The 21,631-nt window shown below is 34.8% G+C and overlaps 1 protein-coding gene across 6 annotated transcripts in view; it reads right to left on the bottom strand.

Moving 5' to 3' along the window:
• LOC105207673 (protein sickie) overlaps nt 1-21,631 on the bottom strand; it is a 200,428-nt gene that overhangs the window by 62,998 nt on the left and 115,799 nt on the right. For 5 of the 6 annotated variants that reach the window (XM_039457302.1, XM_039457300.1, XM_039457301.1 and 2 more), the window contains 4 exons: nt 18,093-18,246; nt 16,197-17,766; nt 15,417-15,790; nt 4,478-4,823 (listed from right to left, as the gene is read on the bottom strand). In XM_039457302.1, the coding sequence (XP_039313236.1) occupies nt 4,478-4,823; nt 15,417-15,790; nt 16,197-17,766; nt 18,093-18,246 (2,444 nt within the window). Of the gene's footprint in view, nt 1-4,477; nt 4,824-15,416; nt 15,791-16,196; nt 17,767-18,092; nt 18,247-20,678; nt 20,981-21,631 lie in introns of those variants that run through there. The other variant, XM_039457304.1, reaches the window with a different exon arrangement.

A 21,631-nucleotide genomic window follows, 5' to 3' on the forward strand; every position in this document is an offset into this window, starting at 1 on the left:
TTGAACTATCACTAAAACTCGAGGGACTCTTTTGTCATGTCTATCATCATTTTGGCATAATTAATTCGTTAATTAACTCGATCGTCTTCTCCTCTTTTATCAGGAATAGTTTAAGGGGTAGTTCTTCACTAGTCACGCCGTCGTTTTCACTTTTACGGAGATGTATACTGGATATTACTCCACCCAATTAAGACAATTTACGTTCACCGCGATTTTCAACCGGGAAAATACGCAGGGCAGTGCTTTATCACCCCAGTGCCTTTGGATTACGGTTTCGAACGTAACGTACGAGGTATCCGAACGTTAACCGCCGACTGCGAGGGTCGACGATCCATAGCTCACTGGCCCTCTCGCCCCCACTTCTCCGACCGTGTAATATTACTAACGGGAGGTGCTCGCCCTCCCGAATATACTGCACCCACTCGCCTTGGGGGGTGCCATGGGAGTAACGGTTCGATTGAAGTCATGATAGCAGTTCAGAGATCACGTCGATTTTACATTCGAAGATTCAAATCGCATGCTTTTTTTTTGTTAAACATGGCATTTCTTTAAACACTCGTTGATATTTTTATGAAAAAAGAGATACTCTTCTTCACTTAAGAATAAAATATTATGTTATTAAAACGTCAAATTAAAAATGTTAAATTACCACTAATAAGAATTGAAAGGGTTTTGTTTTGGAAGGCATAGCGAGCTTATTCGCCTTAAATCACTGTTTAATCAACTTGATTTACGTACAAAAGAGAACAAAAGAGACGCATTACTTGGTCAGCGATAAGAGGACCATGCGAGTCGGATTCCCTACGCTCCCATTTTCTTATCTCGAAGTGCTTCGAAAAGGGTTGTTACACCGAGTACCGATAGCTTTCGTTCGAAACGGGCCTTGTGCGACACTGTGCAAGTCGATAATCCAAGACCAGCGGATTAGAGAGAGGATTATCCGGTAACGACATAAAGACATCCCCCGAGGGAAAAAGTTACCAATAATCTCTTTACTATATCATTCGTGAAGAAAGAGACAAGTTAAAAGAGAGAACGTTAAAAAAATATTTTGGATATCGTTAATAAATCGATGTATGTGACAAGTGTGAAAAGTTTTACGTCGAAAATTAAACAAAATTATATAAAATAATACTAAGGGAGAAATATAAATTATTAGACTGCTTGTGAGAAGAAAATTCTTAAATTTTAACAGATATTCTTTTTGAATAGCACTAATAAAATATTTACTTACAGCACATAAATATTTATTCTATAAGAAAAAGTGATGCTTAAATTAGTGGTTTTTGTACTAAATAAATATATATTTACATTTAGTAAATATTTCATTAGTATTATTCAAACAAATATTTATTAAAATTTAATAATTTTTTCCTCGGTGTGTGTATAACAATAATTTAATAAGATAAGATAAAGAAAGTAAAATAAATAATTTATATTTAGAGAGTGTATCGGCTTTATTAAAGATAGAAATTGGATGATATTATACGCAATTAAATAAAAGCTTGCCTGTTTGAAATTTTCGAAATAAACAGATATAATATAAAAGCCAGATTAAATATAGTATTCCGTACCAATTTATAACGCAATTCGAAGCTATAAATACTTAATTAATGACCATTATCGAAGTACGGAGGTCACAATTCAGTTGTGGTAAGTGGCTCATCGAACGAAATTAAGGGGAGAGTGAACCGGAAAAGGGCACTAGATATTGTTTCATTATAATAATCGTTAAAAGGGACGTTTATATCGATACGGTAGACTTCAAAGCTATTAAAATGGCCGATTTGCAGCCGCGCGCGTAATGCATGAATTCACGAATAATTAATAGGTCGGCTTTTAATGGAAGGAAAAATTAGTCTATGAAGCCTGTCCCGATAAAAGAGGCTCATTATCGGTCATCTTTACGAGGATTAATTCAATGGAAGTCGAATCGTCTTTGAGAGAACACACACAGGAACATTTTCTTCAGTAAGATGAATAATTCCGCGAAATTATTTACTTCAATGCGAATAGCTATAAATTTTTTTACGCAAATTATTTTTATCCTGCCAGATTAAATTTTCCTGATTAAACTTGAAAAGCTGCGGGTATTTTCGTACGTAGTGGCGAAAGCTGCTTCGGTCGAACATCTTTTTCCATGAAAAAAAAAGGAGACGCGGGGAGAAACGAAGAAGCAGAAGGGAAAAAAAGGAGCATTTATTATTTCGCTTGGCACACAAATATCGATTCTATTCGACGACGACCTGCCGTGACCCGGCTGCATAACTGCTTGCGACGCGTGTAACTAATTTCTCCTTCTCTCGCGCGTTTTTTCATTCTCTTAAATATTTTCCTCTTTGATTTTTCATTTAAATCTGAAAACGCGAGCGACATTTTCATGTATTTCGTTCGCATTTACTTTTATTTTGATTTTTTTAACAGTAATTCCTCTTCCAAAAACTGAAGGATTAATTTTACTCTGAGAGATAAATGCTTAATAAATATTATAAATAAATATAAATCGTGCGATAATAAAAAAAAAATATCAGATTTCATTTTCGTTTTGTTTTATCGCTCGCGTGCACGTCCAAGAACATCTATTTCAATAAAAATTTTTCGAAGCGAAAAAAATATCGAGCGTAACTGGATGATTATCGTTTCTACACTCAAACGCGTCCTTCGAGGCAAGAGACCGGAAACAAACAGGGTAACGATGACAACGGGAAGGTATCAACGTGAGAAAGTTTGCAAGGAGTATCGTCATAAGAAAATTGAGAAAAATTCTCGTTTTTTCTTATTCGCCAGGAATGGGGATGCTTTAAAGGATGCTCTTTGAAGTCTTCAGTGACTCAAAAGGATGAATAGATAGTCTGCGGAGGAAAGTCGAAGCCAACATATTGCATTTTAAATTCATGTAAACTTCGTCTCATACTATGTTTTATGTATGAATTCTATTTTTAAAAAGATTTCAAAAGACTTTTATAATTTTAGTTTTGCTCAGAGTCAATTTGTGTATTTGTACTCTCAAAATTGTGCTGACTTTTTGTAACCGTATTCGTGTGTCTTTTCTGTTATTAATTCTAGATTGTTAATTTAAGATTATTAAGTCAGGCTTTTACTAAGAAAAATAATATCACATGTGATAATAATAAAGCGGAGAAGCGTAGTAACTTAAAAATAGCAATTTGCAGTGACCCGCAAATGAAAAAAATTGTTTCTTCGATAGTGGAACACCCAGTACACGACAGCTGCACGATGCAACAGCTGACGCGCACACATGCTCCACGCTTTGTGACTCAATTGCTCTCTATAGGCTTGCGGATCACGCCTGTGCACACATCGCTTCTTGTCCTTCCACATCTATTTGATCGTTAATTAAAAATAAATTTAATATCGATCAAGACTATTGTCATAAAAAATTAAACTCTGCGCTTATAAATAATCCCGTATAGAAAATAATTAATATCTCCGATAAAGTTTTAAATAAAATTCTTTTATGCCTCTGTTATCAAACTTCCTTACGTAATCGAAATTTAAATAAGGAAGTTTCTCGACAATGAAAGTTCTCTTGGAAATTCTTAAATTTAATTTAAATTGTATTGGGAACTTTTGTTTCGCACAATAGGTTACTCGTTTAATCAAAACGGTAAATTTTTGATCAATATGGTAAATAGCATCAGATAACTCTGAATGAAATATCACCACATGAATAACACTGTATGATTAATCTGTTTCCACGATTATAATACGTAAACATATTGACCGCGGTACCCTATTATTGTATCAATATGCTCCCAGCAATTATCCAGTATATAACCTGGTAACTGTCAGTATCAATCTTTCAGTCATCAATATTTTATCCGTGAGTCAACGCGACTGCTCGATATAAATTACATGCCTTACGAATAGCAAATTCTATTTCAAAAAATATCTCGATATAGTTTAGATAAATTAAAAAAAGAAAAAATTTAGAGAAAAATACGAATTTGGAAATTTAGAAAGTTTGCAGTCTTTCACAGAATTTTACTTTTGATTAGTACTTTTTTTTAATTTAGAAAAAATACAAATTAAAAATAAAATTCCGTAAAAGATTACAAACGTTATTTCAACTCTCTTTAAAAATAAATATTTTTCAGTAACGTGTAAAATAAATGATTTAAAGGATTAAAAAATTAACAAAAAAAAACTTGAAAAAAATAAAGTTAAAATATATAGTACTGGCGTAAAATTGAAAGAAATTATGCATCATCAATTGAAAGGTTTTCTCTTCTCGAGGATTCTAAATTCTTACCCAGCAGAGGAGGATATTAATAAGTAAACGATAACGACAGCTATTAGTCGGAGCGTGACTCGAATAATCGGAAAATAAGAATTAATAGAAGCTATTTCCGAACGTCCGTCGCGTTTCTCTCTCTCTCTCTCTCTCTCTCTCTCTCTCTTACCCCCTCGAGCTGAAACCGCGCGCTATCGATTCCGAATTTGCGAGTTCGCTGACCTTGTGATGAGAGGGATGTCCTGTATGATTGGCGGAGGTGTGATTTCCGGCGGGAATGGAAGCCAGCTCCTCGATCGTGAGCTCCGCCAAGGCGTCGTTCCCGCCGCTGCAGCCGTCTAGAAGACCGCCGGCGACGACGCCGCCGATGCCGACGCCGCCGCCGCCACCGCCACCGCCGCCACCACCGCCGCCGCCGCCTCCGCCGCCGCCGCCGCTTCCTGGACTGACGCCCCCGATGCAGCCGCCATCCGACCTCGCGATCCCCGACGGCCGATTCTTCTGTACCCGCCTCGAGGTCACCAGTTCCTTCACCCCCGACAGCTCTCGCCGCGAGCCACCCACGTACCTTGAATCAATGGCAAATCAAGTGTCGCTGTTATTATCCGGTTCAAACATTGATATCAATCGTATAATACAATGCAACTTTATTTCTGCTTAATTCTCTTGCATTCAGTTTACACGCATTCGATCGATGTTAAAAAGAAATATAATTATTTGAGGTATTTAGATAGTTTTTGTGTTTAGAAAAGAGAGCTTCTCTCTCGCAGTCATTTTTATAATGCTGCTCTTCCCATGCGGCGTAATGCTGCTCTTCCCATGCGGCGTAAGGTATGCGCATTGGCTTTTTCTATTGCGTCGCTGTCGCTATTATTCGGAATGCAGAACAGTGTTTTAATTGTACATCGTGGCGAAATTTCATTTGTTTCTGTTTCTTGAGATTCTCGCAGCCAACCAAGGGTCATTACTAAAGCAAAAATGTATTCAACGACTTGTTTTAAATGGCCTTTTTCTATCGTGGCGTGAATCTCTCGTTTTTCTATCTCTTCTACAGACTTTTTCTATTACGACTCGACGTTATTTAGCCAAGTTGCAGAAAGCGAATGGTTCACGTGCATAACGTGATAAATGTACGTGCTTGCATTTCTATTTATAATGCTTCTATTATTTAAACTATGTTGTAAAAAAGATTATGGAAGTAAAATATCATAAATCAGCAAAGATCTTGCATCTTCTGAGATTTATCTGTCACTATTACGTTATCCATTTTTTTTATAGAGGAAATAAAAAATTGAATTGCTTAATCGAAACGATAGCTTTTGCTGATTTGGCATAAAAAAAACACGACGCGACGATGCGATGACACGAGGGAATACGGCGGCTTTATTCAGCGTTTGGGTTTATGGTGCACCAGGCGCGTAAATATTTTTTTTAACGTGTTGTCCGCATATTGGCGCGGAGACGATACGTGTCCACCGCACACGTGATTCATGGTGATAATTATTAATCCCACACCCGAGAGGAGAGTTCTATTGCTTTTGTGCGAGAATTGCCCGTGGACATTTTTCGCGCATTTGTTTGTGTCGAGCTTTCTCGCGGCAGAAATGCATTTTAACTAATAAAGTGTCTGTAAAAAATATCACGAATACTTTATTCATGTAGAGTGCACATGTACGCGTAATTGAAATGATGTTTCAATGGTGTTTGCGCACCATGCGATTGCAGAGATAAAGGAATATTGCAGAATGTAAAAAAAAAAAAAAGATTTAAACCCAAATCAAATTCACAATTTGTAAAAAAAAAAAATATGAATTTAGATAATAAAAATTGTTATATAATTCTGTAACTTCTTTTATATATATTTCATTCGAAATACATAATCAATTAAATACAATTACATTTTCATTTCTAAATCAAATGGAACTATAATTATTTTAACATGTAATTATAGTCACAAGTACCAAACACTTTTCTTTCGAAATACACATTGCGGATAAGAATAAGATTCGAAGTATGAATCATTGAATGTAGACTCCCCACATTATAAATGCTTTTGCTTCTAATTATTATTGAATGTGAAATCCGTAAACTTAAGTAAAAAATATAAATTCACAATTGAGACAGACAGTCAAAATAAATGATCGAATCTCGAAATTCATTAGTACGAATTGCGTACTACGGATTGCATACAGAGGTTCACTTATCCTGAATTTTTGGCTACTTTCATCTGATTGGCTGATCAATAATTCGCAGTTCGTAATTCGAATTCAATCTGTATCCACAATGTGTAGTTACGGACTTCAAAGATTCAAATATGACTCATTTACACTGACAATTTCATAAAATTTTCTTAGCTAAAAATCTTTTTTTGTTTATATATCATTTATATATTAAAATTCAACCTAACAATAATTATGTTTATTGTTAATTAAAAGTTATATTTTAAGGATTCAATTCGGGTAAAATTTTGTCGATTCAAATTCGTATTCAAACAAAAAAAAATTTGATTTGATAATTAAAAAAATCTTAATGCGCACACCTCTAACTGTCAATTTATGTAAACAAAATTTAAGTATCTCGAAGAAAGAGCTAAAATGGTAAAACCACTGATATATAAACTGTCGCGTCAAAAATAAAAGAAATAATAAACACGTTCGCGATGAACCTCTCGCGTGATTTTACAGCAAGCTCTATAAATTTATCTCACACGTGCCTTTTTTTTTTAGGTTAAAGCCGTTATTTTAACTGCTCTTACAGCGACCAGTCGGAGGTTAATGCGCCTCGTAAAAAAAATGTGCTTAACTCCGACACCAAGTCAGGGGTCAAACTGATTCACGAGCTCGACATCTTGAGAGGAAAAAAGGGCTAAATGAAATTTCGACGGGAGTACACAGAAAGCTGTCACACCAAGGGCTAGCATAGGTCTCGTAATTACTGAAATCTGCTCAATTAGTGCTTGCTAAAAAAAAGGAAAAAAAAATAAATCTTCGTTTTGTCTGTTTCGTTCCTTTTCGTGAATTTCTTAAATTTGTATGAATAAATGGTGGTTGCAATTTTATTTTAAGTAAAAGAATTTTAATTTTAACTTGAAATTATTTTAATGTTTATACAAATATCTATGTATAAACATTATCTTTAAACATTCGTACTTTCAACGAAATTAAAAAAATGTTATAAACTTTTGTTCTAATTCAGTATTTTTAAGTTTTAACATATTGAGTCAACAGTAAAGTGTAAGAGACTTTCTTTCTTATCAGCAGTGATACGATGATATTTGTTTAATACGGTAGAAGGATACTTTTTCTTTCGCTACATTAATTTCCGAATTGTTTTCTATTTCCGTGATCGATGAGCTCGCCGCTTTGTGCAGATTAAATATTAGCAGAAAGCCGCTGACCCGAGGCGAAATTGAAACGGCAACTGTCGAGTACGAGTGCGATAACTTTGCTCTCGCAGGAAACTTTGGCTGTGAGCGAAACTTCGAATGTCATTTCTTCAACTCGTTACTCGCAAAACTTTTTGATTACGAGAACAATTAGCGTCAATAATTAAAAAGTTGCCGGCGATGAAGAACATGGAAGAAATTCGAGAAAAGGTTGTCTTGCGAACGTCATTTGTAAACACGAGAAATGAAGACTTCTGACTTTCCTAATCAAAGTATTATGTTCAACTTTAATTTGTCAACGGGGGAAAAGAGAGGGGGAAAAATAGACTGTGAACCAATAATGAAAAAAAATAATTTTGTTCCAATACTCTATAATTTTTAACGAATTGAGTTTTTTACAAATTGAATTTAACTTATAAACGTTTAACAAATTTGAAAATACCTATACCGAGAGAAAAAAGTTGAAATATTCGCAAAAAAATATTACCTAAATGTTTCTCTTTGATATTTATAAAAATGTGATTGCGATGACGGAATATGTATTTCTGAGAAATATATCTCATTTTTCTTATTAATTATTTTATTTACTAAAAAAAAATTTTACTTCGTATTTACATAAAAATTTATTTTAGTAGAATAAATTTATATTTCGCAAACAAGGCTTTAGTATTTATTTTCAGTGCGTCCAGTAAAGTACATTGAGAAACAGTGAAAATATGCAGAAGCAAATTACTTGTGACGTTCTCTTCAACAATTTATTGATTAAAGAAATTAATTGTATGATAAAATATACATTTCCGTGAAATATATCTCCTTTTGCATATTAATTTATTTATTTGCTAGGAATACAACGTTATTTCGTCGTATTTAAATAAAAATTTATTTCAATGTAATAAATTTATATCCCACAAATAAATTTTTAAGTCTCTTTTCCTCAGTGACTCAGAGTACTATCTTTCTTGACATCGCAACGAGCCCTAACGTCACGTCTAACTTCGGGATATCGTATTCTGTGACATAAAATAACAGAACAAGAAGAACGGAGAGCTGTCTTGAAAAATTCGCGCGATTTTAGAATGATCACGAAGTCTGTAGCTATTTACATAATAAGTCTTCCGGAAGGTAACTGTCGCGAAAACGAGGTTGCTAAGGTAATTTAAGAGAAACTTAAGTAAATGCGTTACATCGAATTGTGAAATTTGCACAAAATTACTGTTATAAATTGATTGGAAAATAACAGATTGAAAGTAATCGACAAATACTAAAAAAAAATAAGACGAAAATAACTAAAAATAAGAAAAGTACTAAAATAATAAATACTAAAAACGAAGGTAAATGCGTTACATCGGACTGTGAAATTTGTTATGGAAAATTACTGTTGTAAATTGATTGGAAAATAACAGATTAAAAATAATCGACAAATACTAAAAATAAAAAAATACTAAAAATAAGAAAAAAATAAAGATGTTGTTATGTTACTTTACTTGTTAATCGATGTATGTCAAAGTTATACGATGTTTTGCTGTATAAATACAACTAAAAATACAGTTAAAAATCACAATCACAATAAGAGACAGAGAAGGCAATTTTAACCCTCCATTTGCAATCACATTTTTACTTCCTCTGTCTGCGATCTGGATTTTTTTTGTTCAGCCCAAGTTTCATTATTATTCTAGACTTTCAAAAAATATGGAAAAATTTAAGATCACTTTTCAACATATATCTCTATTGCACCATCAAATAATTTTTTAACTCAAATGTTAAAACCTTTATTTAACAAAAATTTGAAAATATTTGAATAAAAATTCACTTGTACAATAAAAAAAAAAAACAGATCGTAGACGCAAGGTTAATATTTTTTACACAATGTTAATAAATAAAGAATTCTAATTAAATTTGAGATTTGGATAAACTTCCATTTTCATCACAAATATTAAAGAATTGTTTGACAAAACACAATATATTTATGCCATCTAAAATAACGTGTCGAGACCGCGCTCCTTCCCGATTTTCTCTTCTGCCCTTCCAACTGCTCCATCTTCCACACCCCGTATTCATCCCCGATAGGCAACGTCCCGAACTAGCCGACAGAAAGCTTCGAACAAACACGGAGAAACACGAGATTACCGTTCAGCTTGAGCCGCCGCGTTTCTTCCAGCGGATTCCGGGTAGCCTTCCGGGTCTTCCACCCTCGCTACTTCAGGACACTGTCCGCACACCGAGGAGACCGGAAGAAACCACCCCGTGGAACGGTTTTACCGCGGACGAAGACAGGAGAGCGCGAAAATTGTCATCCGGTACGAAATAAACTTTGCGTATCTGCGATATGTTGACGATGAGGACGACACTCCCCACCCTCGGCGGTTCGGCACGTACTCTCTCGCCACCGTCGTTGGGAAAGCAACCCCGCCGAGAGACAACCCCTCGGACCGCCCTGGAAATGACGCGCCGGCACCGGCAGATCGCGCCACCGCTCGGCGACGCCGAATCGATCGCCGTGACGTCACGGCGTCCACGCAAGCGTCGCGACCGCCGCGAATAAATATATCGTCCGTCTCCGCCACGATTCGTCTAGATGAATAGGTCTTGCGTCGCGAGAAGTGTCTCGAGAGTCTCTAATTACGCCCGCATTTTTATTGCAAATGAAACATAAATATTCGAAAAGAGAGAGGATTCCCTGTAATATATCCTGGCATGCTACCAATTTATGTTATTTCATTTTTTTCAGACTGAAGTCTGGAAGATCAACTCTGTGTTTGTGTTTTATAAATGTCAACAATCCATTTCTTCCATTTCTTCATATAATATATGCATTAAAAATATAATGTAAACGTATAAATATTACTATTTTAACTTGGAAACAGTCACCATTTTTCTTTATGTAAACGTTTAAATCCATTTCAATATAATAATAAAAACTTTCGTTATATTTCACATCAATCAATGATTAGATCAATCAAAATCTTCAGTATCATAATAAAAAAGGTTGTACAAAATTTTTTCTTCTACTTAAAATTATTTCTTATCGTGTAATAAACAGTTATTGTTAATGTCAATATTTCATTAATGCAATGCAATGTATCAAAGAAGATATATTCTTTCATTTACAAAAAAACTTTTCTTAGTATTAATACCGACTGCTGTCCGTATACTTTATATTTTTAACTGTAAATCAAATTAAATATTAATAATTTATATACGTGAAGTACAATTCAATTCTTAAGAAATACTTTATTATAACATAAATTTTATTTCGCGTCGAAGTACAAGTAAAAATTAATTTCATTGTATGTAAAGACATAAAAATTTAGAAAACTGTTTATACATAATCTGATTGTTCAAACTTGTTCCTGCGAAGGATCTGGCACATACCCAACGACGAGATGTGCCAGAATGATACACGGCAGGCATCGTCATCTCATCGTCAGAATGCACGAGGGCGAGGAAAAGGCACGCGACACGTCGCAATCGGCTTCTAAAACGCGGAAAGGAGCTGCAGGACAATACTGAGAGGCTGTCAGAACGGACAAAGGCGCTTATCTTTTTGCAAACGCTATATACATATATACGTAACACAGTCTCGTTTAACGTCGTCGTCGCTCCGCCTGTGCCGCGCGATATATTCTCGAATATATCGCGCGCTAAATAGAAGCGCGTGTGTTCTCGCTTCAAAAGACATAACCGAAAGTTACCATTGGGTAACTTGTGACATCAAAGTTATAAGTTTGTCGTTGAACAATTAGGCGCATCTCTATATCACTAATTAAATTAATTAGTAATTAATCATTTTCGTGATAAAGATGGCTGTAAGCGTTAACACAGTTCGTAGTGCAATACAAATAATTGTAATGCAATATTAATAATACAATATCTCTCTAAGTAAAATTATATAAAAATGCATTCAGAGAAAATTTTAGATTATTTAAAGAGACATTATATTATTTATATCGTGCATTATTACAACTGCGTTATTTCTTTTAACCACTTTTACCATTTGATTTTTTAATGTCCTAATTAAATTGAATTTTTTTATTAATAATTCTGACATTAATAGAAAGCATAGCAAATCGTTATCAGCAATTCTCGATACATCTAATGCATGTATCGTATAATTGATACATGTATATTCCAAACAAAATATTCTGATAGAATTACTATTCTTTTTCAAGCTATTGTCTGCATAATGCAGCTATTCGATCCTTTTAGCTTTAAATATATTTAGACGGATTTTCTCAATGGCAAAGAGAGAACGCTTTCGCGAGATCGTGTGATAATCATCGGAATATGCCGGACGTCTTTGTTGCAGGTTCTACGGGGGTTTTCCTCGATGATGGCTATGAGGGTCGTGGAAGGGTCTCACGACTGAGTATATTGAATTTCTGAAAAGCGCGTCGGGTTTCAAGCGGATGATACGCGCCACGGGCTCGATTATGTCGAAGCAAGTTAGGCGATGAGATCGTCCGTATCCTCAGGCGCATTTCCAGAGCGTATTATAGCAAACGACATCTTGCACAGCGCGTGATATCACTTGAGTAAAACTCTTCCTTAATTATTGGATATGGTATAATATATTTGGGAGTTAACGAGGAAAGACACGCAAGGGCGATTTGCGCCTCTTGCGCGTGATTTTAATGCTTTGAATACGCTACTCAAAATAAGAGGCGTTTATCTTTATACAAGTGCTTTAATTTACATTAAGGATGATCCCTGCAAAGTAAATGAAATTTGGAAATGTGCCGACATTTTAAATAAACTATTTGAAAGTTGTGTGGATAAAGTTACATTTTTATTTAATAACATATTTTTATAGTTTATTTATTCTATTTAATTTAGTTATTTTAAAAATTGAATAATTTTTTTATACAATTAAAAAAAATCTCAATTTTTTGGTATAAGTACTTCAAAATGATTTACAAAGTTTTATCATGATTGTTTGTTTAGTTATTTTGTTAATAAATAAATTTTGTTTATTTTATAGAACTGATTTCTGCCTTTCAATAAAATTTTACATAAATCATCTTGAATATTTAAAATATTTAAATAAAGAAATTCAGATTTTTTTTATTTCTTATCTCATTAATTATATTTTTATTAGCGCACATGTCTACTTTTTATCAAAATAATTTTTTATCTAGATAGAAAATCGTAACCAAATTTGTTCTATTTTCAAATGCAATATAAAACAATTTGTAATTTTTTTCATAATTTTCTTAATGTTTTAAAAAATATTCTGTATGTGCACCCTTAAAAAAAATAAAGCATCTGAATAAAATCGATTTTTATTGATTTTTGTTTCCAAGTGTATTAACGTATTGAATAGAACAGAAAAAGTTCAAAACAAAATTTTTACGATATTAAAGGCACTACCCAAAGAAACATTTTTCCAAAAATATTTTATTTTTCAAAAGTATCTCTTTGTGCCATTGACTGCTTTAAAACTTCATTTTTGGGATTCTATCTCACGAGGCGAAACTTTAACTTTACCGATAGTATCACGACGAGATTGCGGATGTTTGCGGAGAAAATCATTTCGGCGGATTAATCGAATGGCTGACCATGCTTTCATTCGATCGCGGTAAAAGCAGTTCATGAAGCGCTGAGTAATTGGAAGCGTCTCCGGAATTAGCCACATGAATTTTGCCTAATTAGAGGCCATAGCTGGACCGTGCGGCAGTCATATCTTCCTCGTGTGCAGCGCGTGACTCATTTGCTTGACGCGCTTACGAGCAGCACAAATAGATTACCCAAAGTAAAATTTTAATTATTGAATCAAGCATAAATTTTAACTGCTTCAAACAATAATTATCTTATTTTTTTTCCTTGTGTTTTCCTCAGAAAATTAAATTTTTCTAAGAAAAACACAAGAAAAAAAAACATGAAATTTGACAGTAGAAATTAAATGATGAAATGTTTAATTTTGAGAGATATTAAAATGTTTTCCATTTATCTCCATTTTTAAGGAAAAACACAAGAAATTTGACAGTAGATGTTTCGTGCATTAAAAGATGAAATGTTTAGTTTCAAGATACTAAAAATATTTTATATTTGTCTCCATTTTCAAGTATTTAAAAAAGCGCAGACAAAAATAAAACATTTTAATATTTTAAAATTAAACACTTTTCTTCCGAGTGCATCGGGCTCTGGAATATTAGTTGTCGTAACCGACGCGCGGAAAAGTTCACATAACACGAAAGTTTCAAGATATACGCATACGATCAATGAAAAGGAAATGCATTCCGCGAAGAACTCCTACGCTTCGTCCTCGCGTTTCACTAATGGATTCGGCTCGCTACTTCAAATCTTAATTTGAATGTACGCAGGCCAGAGCTTCGCTAATAATAAAGCTCTCTCTCGGTCGTGAGTATTTCGTTGCAAACACGGAGAGAGCGGGTACGGGCGTGGCGGAGCGTAATGAACGAGTCACGACGCAAATCCACTTTGTGTGCCGGGCAACGTTTAAACGTTGTCTAAAATAGAAAGTGCCTCTACGCTAAATGCCCCCAGAAAACAGAAGCTGTAATCTTTAGCCGTACGAGAATTACAAAAAAAATAAAATTAACCGAGAAAGATTCAGAAATTTCTTATGCACCAACTTCCTAAAATTTTAAATACTTTTCAAGTTAATTCTGCTGTGAGAGAATTCTATTCGATTAAGTGACGCAAAATAATTGTAAATGCATTTTATTTGGCAGCGATTAACGAAGATTAATACGATGCATCGAAGACCGGGGAGATGTAAGACTGCGCGAGGGTGACGGGCTTTTCACCGAAAAGCTCGCAAGAGTCTTAGACCCGAGCTTTCTTGATCAATACTCGGCGCGCGCTTGGCGTCGCCGGCACTAATTTATTGTCGCTCTCTTGCGTGAGCGAACATCGTACATTTTCGCACCTTCCTCATTCATATTTCATTCGATAAAAAATGATCCATTCGGTTGGCAATCCAGTAAACTTTCGCGACGCCTCTCGCGAATTGCACGACGCAAAGCTTTCCTAAATGTCTTTTTCACGACGCGATTTGATTTGTTGGCGATCTTCTGAGACCCCGATGGCAACGGCTCGTCGCGATATTGATAGAAATTCGAAAGCAAAGCACTTTAAACTTATTACATTGCAGCAGTTTATATTCTTGTTATACTAATATTATTTTATTATTGTAGCAATAATGCATTACAATCTGAACAAGCGGAATTAATGTTTTGATACACTGATCGTGAAATGTAATATTTTCCTGTATACATATTAAGTTAAAATATTATAAATTCATAAAAGGATTTGTCGAAAATAGCATGTGAATTAATTAAAGTTTCTCGCTCATTACGTTCATTTACGATTTTTTTTGATACTAACATTATTATATTATATTACTGTTATACAATCAGGGTTTGCCATTATCTGTATAAAATTATCTAGATAACCTAAATTTAAATAAATAATTTTTTCTTATCTTTATTTAAATTATAATGTATACCTTTTCTCTTTATCTTAAATGAAAGGAGTGTTATCTTTTTCAACTTATGTAGGATAATGTGAACGATAACGAGAATAAAGTATCGTTCTTATAGTTTCAACTTCCAAGTTATCATTTCTCCTAACAAGAGAATTTTTCAAAGTAGTAAGTTGCATTCTGAAATTTACTGCTAGTACAGAACGTCTACAGTATACGAGTACGTAATGTAAACTGTAGATTTTTAGTATTGGCAGTGCAAATATATCGGAATACAAACAAGATCAGTAGTAGGGCAATGTAAACATTGTGAAAAAGTTACAAGGACTTACCTGTCATGCTCGTGACCATAGGAAGGGTTGATCCTGCGGGCATAGAGGGACGCGCCGCCTTCAGACATGTATCCGTCGCACAAATCCGAAAGGGTTCTGCTGCCAACGCTCACGCCGCCTCCGCGCAGCACCTCGCCATCGCTCAGGTAACCGGAAGCGACGTCAACATCGGCGTAGTCGTGGTGACCACCGACATGATGATGCGACGATGAATGCAGGATGGTGTACTGTCGACCCGTGGTGCGGCTCGGTAGAGTCTGTAGCCCTCGGGCCCCGGGTGTGTACCCACGCAGAAGAGGTTGCATGGGTTTCACAGTCATCTCGGCCTCATCGTCTGCCAGAGCACCGGCGCACGTTGAGCTTTCCGACAGCACCTTTAAAAAGAAAAATGAAAATGAAGGATATATAAAGAGTAATGAAATAAGTTTTATTCTTTTTGTTTAACACAATTCAAATCAAGAATTTTATTCTTTCGTTTTAATTTTGATGTTTCGATTTCCATACCAAATCTTAAATCTTATTTTGTTTGAGCGAACACTTGACAGATCTCAAATTTGTATTTCTCAAATATAGTAATTCTTACTTAGTTTGCTTAATTTCTTTTTTATATTGGAAAAGACAATTATAATAAAAATAAAGTAACTTTTTTCAAAAATAAATTCTCCGGTTAAAACATTTTGCGCAATTCTATAAATATCTACATACATAAGTACTATTAAAATTATAATTCCGGTTTCATTCTCGACAGTCATCGTTCAAAAGAAATTCGTAAACACTGACCTTCTCCATTTGCTCAAACGTGGTGTCGATTTTGCGGTTAGGGATCGTCTTGATGTCGCTGCCGCTTTCGCTGCTTGGCCTATAAATCACGCTACTGTCGCTCGAGTTACTCTGCCCGGTGCTGTTAGAATTGCTGTGCGAGCTTTCGGACATAAGATCCGAAATACTCGGCATCGGCGACACCATCGCTACTGTGTTGGGATCGAGTTTGCGATGCAGAGTATCGCCGCTTTTCAGCTTTGTCGGCGTTGGTACTCCGCTGATCGTGCCGTTGTCCTTCGATGGTTTCGATGTACCTTTCACGAGTGCGGTGGGTTTCGGGATGCTGGAACCCGGACTGAGACCGCCCTGGTTCGACCCGTGAAGAGGACTATTTGCACCCGCCAACGGTTTACTGGATCCAAAGTTCAGATTGCTTTGCGCGGGTATGCTCGACGATCCGTCTTCAGTATTAGCTAACTTTTCATCAGCTGCCGAATGCACGCAATTAGTCGTCACAGAATCTTGTTTATCATTGGAAACGTCAACAGACTCTATTTCTTCCTCGCAAATAACCTTCTCCTGGTCCAACACTCGAGTCTTTGATGGTGAGTCGAAGCTTTCGCTTTCCATTCTTAATTGCAGTTCGTGACTATCTAAAACTTCTGACTCTTTCTGCTTTACTACAAGATCCTTGCCTTCCGCGAGGTTCGCTTGGTTCATGCTTAGAGTACGATTCAAAGTATCGTTCTCGTGAACAAGCATCTCTCCCGGTTCAGACGGCTTGATGATACCATTGGTATTTGCCAGAATAGCTTTCTGCATCATAAAGTCCTTGTTCAGACCATTCGGCAGAGGTTTCATACTTTGCAAATAAATTTTTGGGTCCGGTATCTTGCCTGGAAGCTCCATCTTGGATCTGGGCGAAAGTTTCGTCGTCGGAAGCTCGTTCCTCAAGTTCACGTTTTTGGTATCTTGCAGATTGATTTGTTTAGGTGGCGTCAGAACGGAGGGATTTAGTTTCGGAGGTTGCACTATCGGTTGCTTCACCAGTTCCTGAAGAGTCGGCGTTTTCCTGTCACACGGTAATTTAGCGCCAATGACCTTACTAGCACTTTTTACATCTTGCTCCACAACCGGATTATTGTAAGACGTCGTCAGCTTTTCCGAAGAGATCTGTGGACCCTTGTTTGTACGCGCAATCTTACTCTGGGCTTTGCTCTGCTCTTTCCTGCTTGACTTCGGACTGGCCTGCTTCGCCGGTTTGGCCGACTGCAGTTTTGATTTTAACGCGCGACTCTTTGGTGATTCCTGAGCTTGAGCCTTACTTTGATCGCACAAGGAAGTTGAACTATCCGAGTGTTCGGATCGAGCTGAGGAAAATCCGGAAGAACTGGAAGTGCGTTTCGAGACTCCCGACGAAGTCTTTCCTCGCTCTTGATTTTTATCTTTATTGTTGAAAAGTTTAAACTTATCTAATACAGAATTCTTGTTTGGCTGTGGTGGCGGGGCAGTGTTTCCAGAATACGGTAAAGCCTGTTGTTGAGACCTCAGACCTCCGTTGGGCCGACCCACTGTAGATGCTCGGGGGCTGCAAGTTAATTACAAAAAAATTAAAAACAAAAAATATTTTAGATTGCTTAAAAATTGAAATTTAGATCGCAAATGTTTTTCTTATTAAGATAAACATTTTAAATAATAATATTTATGATTATACGTATAATAATCTTGCAATAAGTTATATAGCTGATCTAATACATTTTTAATAGAAGGGAAAATCTTAAACAATATTGTTTTACTATTATATTAATTTTCATTCTCTGATAATGATTTTTAATTTTTCCAAATAATAAAATTATATTCAATGGCAATTAACTCCGCATGTAAAAACTTGTATCATTTTAATATTGATTTTACCTTGGTGTGGTGGCCGTGGGTTGTCGATTCGTATTCTGACTCCTAGGTTGTGGAATGAACGAGAGACCGCCCTGAGACGGTTGCAGTTGACTCGGACTGGTGCTTCTAGAACTGCTCGCGCTGCCTACGCCACCGTTTCCGTGTTTCAAACCTCCTGAAACAAGAAAAAATTAGGAACTATTAATATCAAAATATTTTTTGCAATTTATACATGTTTTATTTAAAAAAATATTCCATGCAATTATACATTTGTCTCATAAAATTATTTATACATGGTCACATTGATATTATTTAAAATATGCATGTTCATTGAAAAGATTATTCGAAATAATCTCTTTAATTTTTTAAATAATAAAAATTAATAAAAATATTACAATGTGGTAATATTTCTGTAAACTCAGAAATAAATCAATGACGATCATAATAGCGAAATTTTATCATATTTTAATGCGAAATAATGAGTGCTTATTTCCTAATTCTTCTATTACCAAGTCCAATAAGAAAACATAAGAGCAAAGAATTACGACTGATTTTTCTGTGAATCATCACGAGACATATTGTTGTTGGCTGAGCCTCAATAAGACGATAATAATTGGCTGCATCATTAAATGCGCACAGTCACGCGGCTGTTGCAGCAGCTCGTTGTATGTGAGTTCGAATGGTGCAATGTATGGTACAGCGCACCGTAGACAAAATAAACCGTCCGTGTTTACCGAGAGCGAGAAGATTAATTCGCTACCTCGTACTACCACCCGATTCGTTATTCCATGGGTAATCGTAGACGTTGTTTCTGTCAAATAATCCGCGTCGACACGCAATTCGCCGAGTGAACGATATCTCGAAACCTAAATACACATGATTAATTATAAGTATGTTATACGGAATATTTTGCGTAACTGATAGTACAATCGGAAAGGATGTGATTCTACGTAAAAATATAAGAATCAAAAAACAGAATAAAAATTTTTCACTTGAAGCGTCATTTCCGAGTTGGAGTTTTTAAATTAGTATATTTTAACAAAAAATATAAAATATTTTGCAAACTACACATTTCTTGATAATTATATTTTATTACTTTGATGCGTGTAATAATAAAATAAATCAATAGATGCAAAAAAACATATAACTGCTTTAAAAAAATTGCATATTGTATAAATAATTTTTTAAATAACTATTATAGGTTTTTGTATCAATTGATTCATCTAAAAAATTAATAAATTTAAAAATAATATCTTAACAACAATAAACATAATTTTGTAGAAGTTATCGTAGTCAGAATCAATTACATAAAAAAATCTATTCGCTTTTGTTTATTTTATTCTTTATACAAAAATTACTTTTGTTGTAAATATTTAATTCATCAAAGTAGAAATAAAAAAGATTAAAATTTTTCAATTATTTTGTGTGTAATCTGCATTTATCATTTAAAGATCACATGTGACAGTTTGACAGCGACCGTTTTTCTTCATTGACGCTCGACAGTGATTTACAGTAGTTACAAGTGCCCCAATTCGTCAACTGTTTCAATTGTCTATACATACGTGACACATATGTGGTTGACATAAGACGGATGGAAGTGCTTGGCGATGCAAAAAAATCTCACGATGACAAACACGAAGCTTTATCGCGTTATATGCGACTATATTTTGTTTAATTAATTTATTGCTTATTGCTGCAACTTTAATTACTTTTGTTATAAATATTCAATGCACAAAAGTAAAAATTAAAAATTGTTGAGCGACAATTATCTTCTCTTAGTCTTTTAATGTTTGTCAAATTTGACATACATATATTTTATTTAATTGTAAATTATTAAGTTGTGCGATAGAAATTTAATTAATTTAAAAAAAATCTTAAAATAAAAATTATAGTCTTATACATTTTTAGGAATTACTATAACTATATATGTACGTCAAAAAATTATACAGTTAATACATAATGGTTTATATAAAAGATTATAATTATATAACAGTAATACAGATTCAATAAGGTTTCACAATTGTTTCGAGATAAAGCCAAAATGTCATTCAGGATTAAACAAAGACATCCGTTCGATTCTCGTCAGCGAGCAAAGATCGAATCTGTGTTCGAAGCGACCCTATCGAAACCGCCAGTCACGGAGTGTCGTAATAAATTCGATTCCTTTTTTTTATTCAGTGCACAAAGAAGGAGGAAAAGAGACAGACAGTTTAGGGGAGTTAAAACGTGACTGGGCATTCGCTCGCCTGTCACAAGAATGATTCATCACGCGAGACGATCGATCTGTTGCGATATTAGTGACAGCTATGCGCTGCGAATTTTCGGTAGAATCAGAGACGAATGTCCTCTCGCCGCTCTGATTGTATTAATTTCGCCCAATTTGAATGGAAAACCGATGAAGAATTTTTTTTATGAGAAGAGAATAAAATTGGAAACAACAGAACGATGTATCTATGAAGAACCTTTTACGAGAGAATTTTGATTAAAAAAAAAAAAAAAAAAAATATGTTACATTTATAAAGAAAATTCTTTGAGTAAAAGTATTAATTGATAGAATGTTGAATGTGAAGAATTCTCGTAGATTTCTAATTAAAAACAAAATCCTACCGCTGAAAGACTCCTTGTGATGTTCAAGATGAATCTCCCTGGGTGAAAATAAGAACTTGGGCTGTAGAGAGTTTCTTGCGAGAGGATCAATGAACGTGACTGCTCTCATTCACTCACTGCACTGGCACTAACGTGCAGCGCTCACATATCCTCTTCGTTATTCTCTCATTGCTCCTTCCGTCCGAGATAAGACAATATCGGCCCACGTGGGAATGCTAAAGGGACGACCGGTTCCCATGATCGATACGATACGATGCTACGCGTCGACAGTTGTTTGAAAGTTCATCGATTTTAACAATTGGAACGCGATTCCGGAAATCATTTCTAATGCCTCTACAATACGTATAGCATCGTTCAATTCAGAAAAATGACAATAGAATTTGGACGTTTCCATAATTCATTCTAATATTTTTAAGTCTAATTGCAAATACAGGTATCTTACGACAAGTTTTATTCTAAGATTTCAGTCGTAAATCGAATAGCATTTCTATTTAATATTAATTAAATATTATTAAATATTTATTAAATACTTATGTAGACAATTTTTTTTTTAAATTAAGTTTTGAGAAACCGTTTTTAAAATTTTATCTATTTTTATAAAGCTTTGAGCAATCACATAAAAATAATAATAATACAATTTTGAAATTTTTATAGTACTTTGCAAAGCGAATGATTGATAATTAATTAAATCTCTTAAACAAAATACTCCAAAAATAATTGTACAATTTCCCAGATTATTACACTAATTCAGAATGTTCAGTTAACATTTGAGATTGAGAACACCGTTCAAAACTAACAATAAGTAACGTTTGCAGTTGCACTTTGCATCTTCGCGTACGTGAACTCGTAACATTTTATATGAGTTCATATTCCCGCACCGCAGCCTTCATGGAATCCCCTTTGTTTCAAGATTGCTTCGAGAGTACGAGAGAATCATTGCAACGCGATGCGCG

This window comes from Solenopsis invicta, chromosome 14 (genome assembly GCF_016802725.1).
Source record: "Solenopsis invicta isolate M01_SB chromosome 14, UNIL_Sinv_3.0, whole genome shotgun sequence".
Taxonomy (NCBI): Eukaryota; Metazoa; Arthropoda; class Insecta; order Hymenoptera; family Formicidae; genus Solenopsis; species Solenopsis invicta.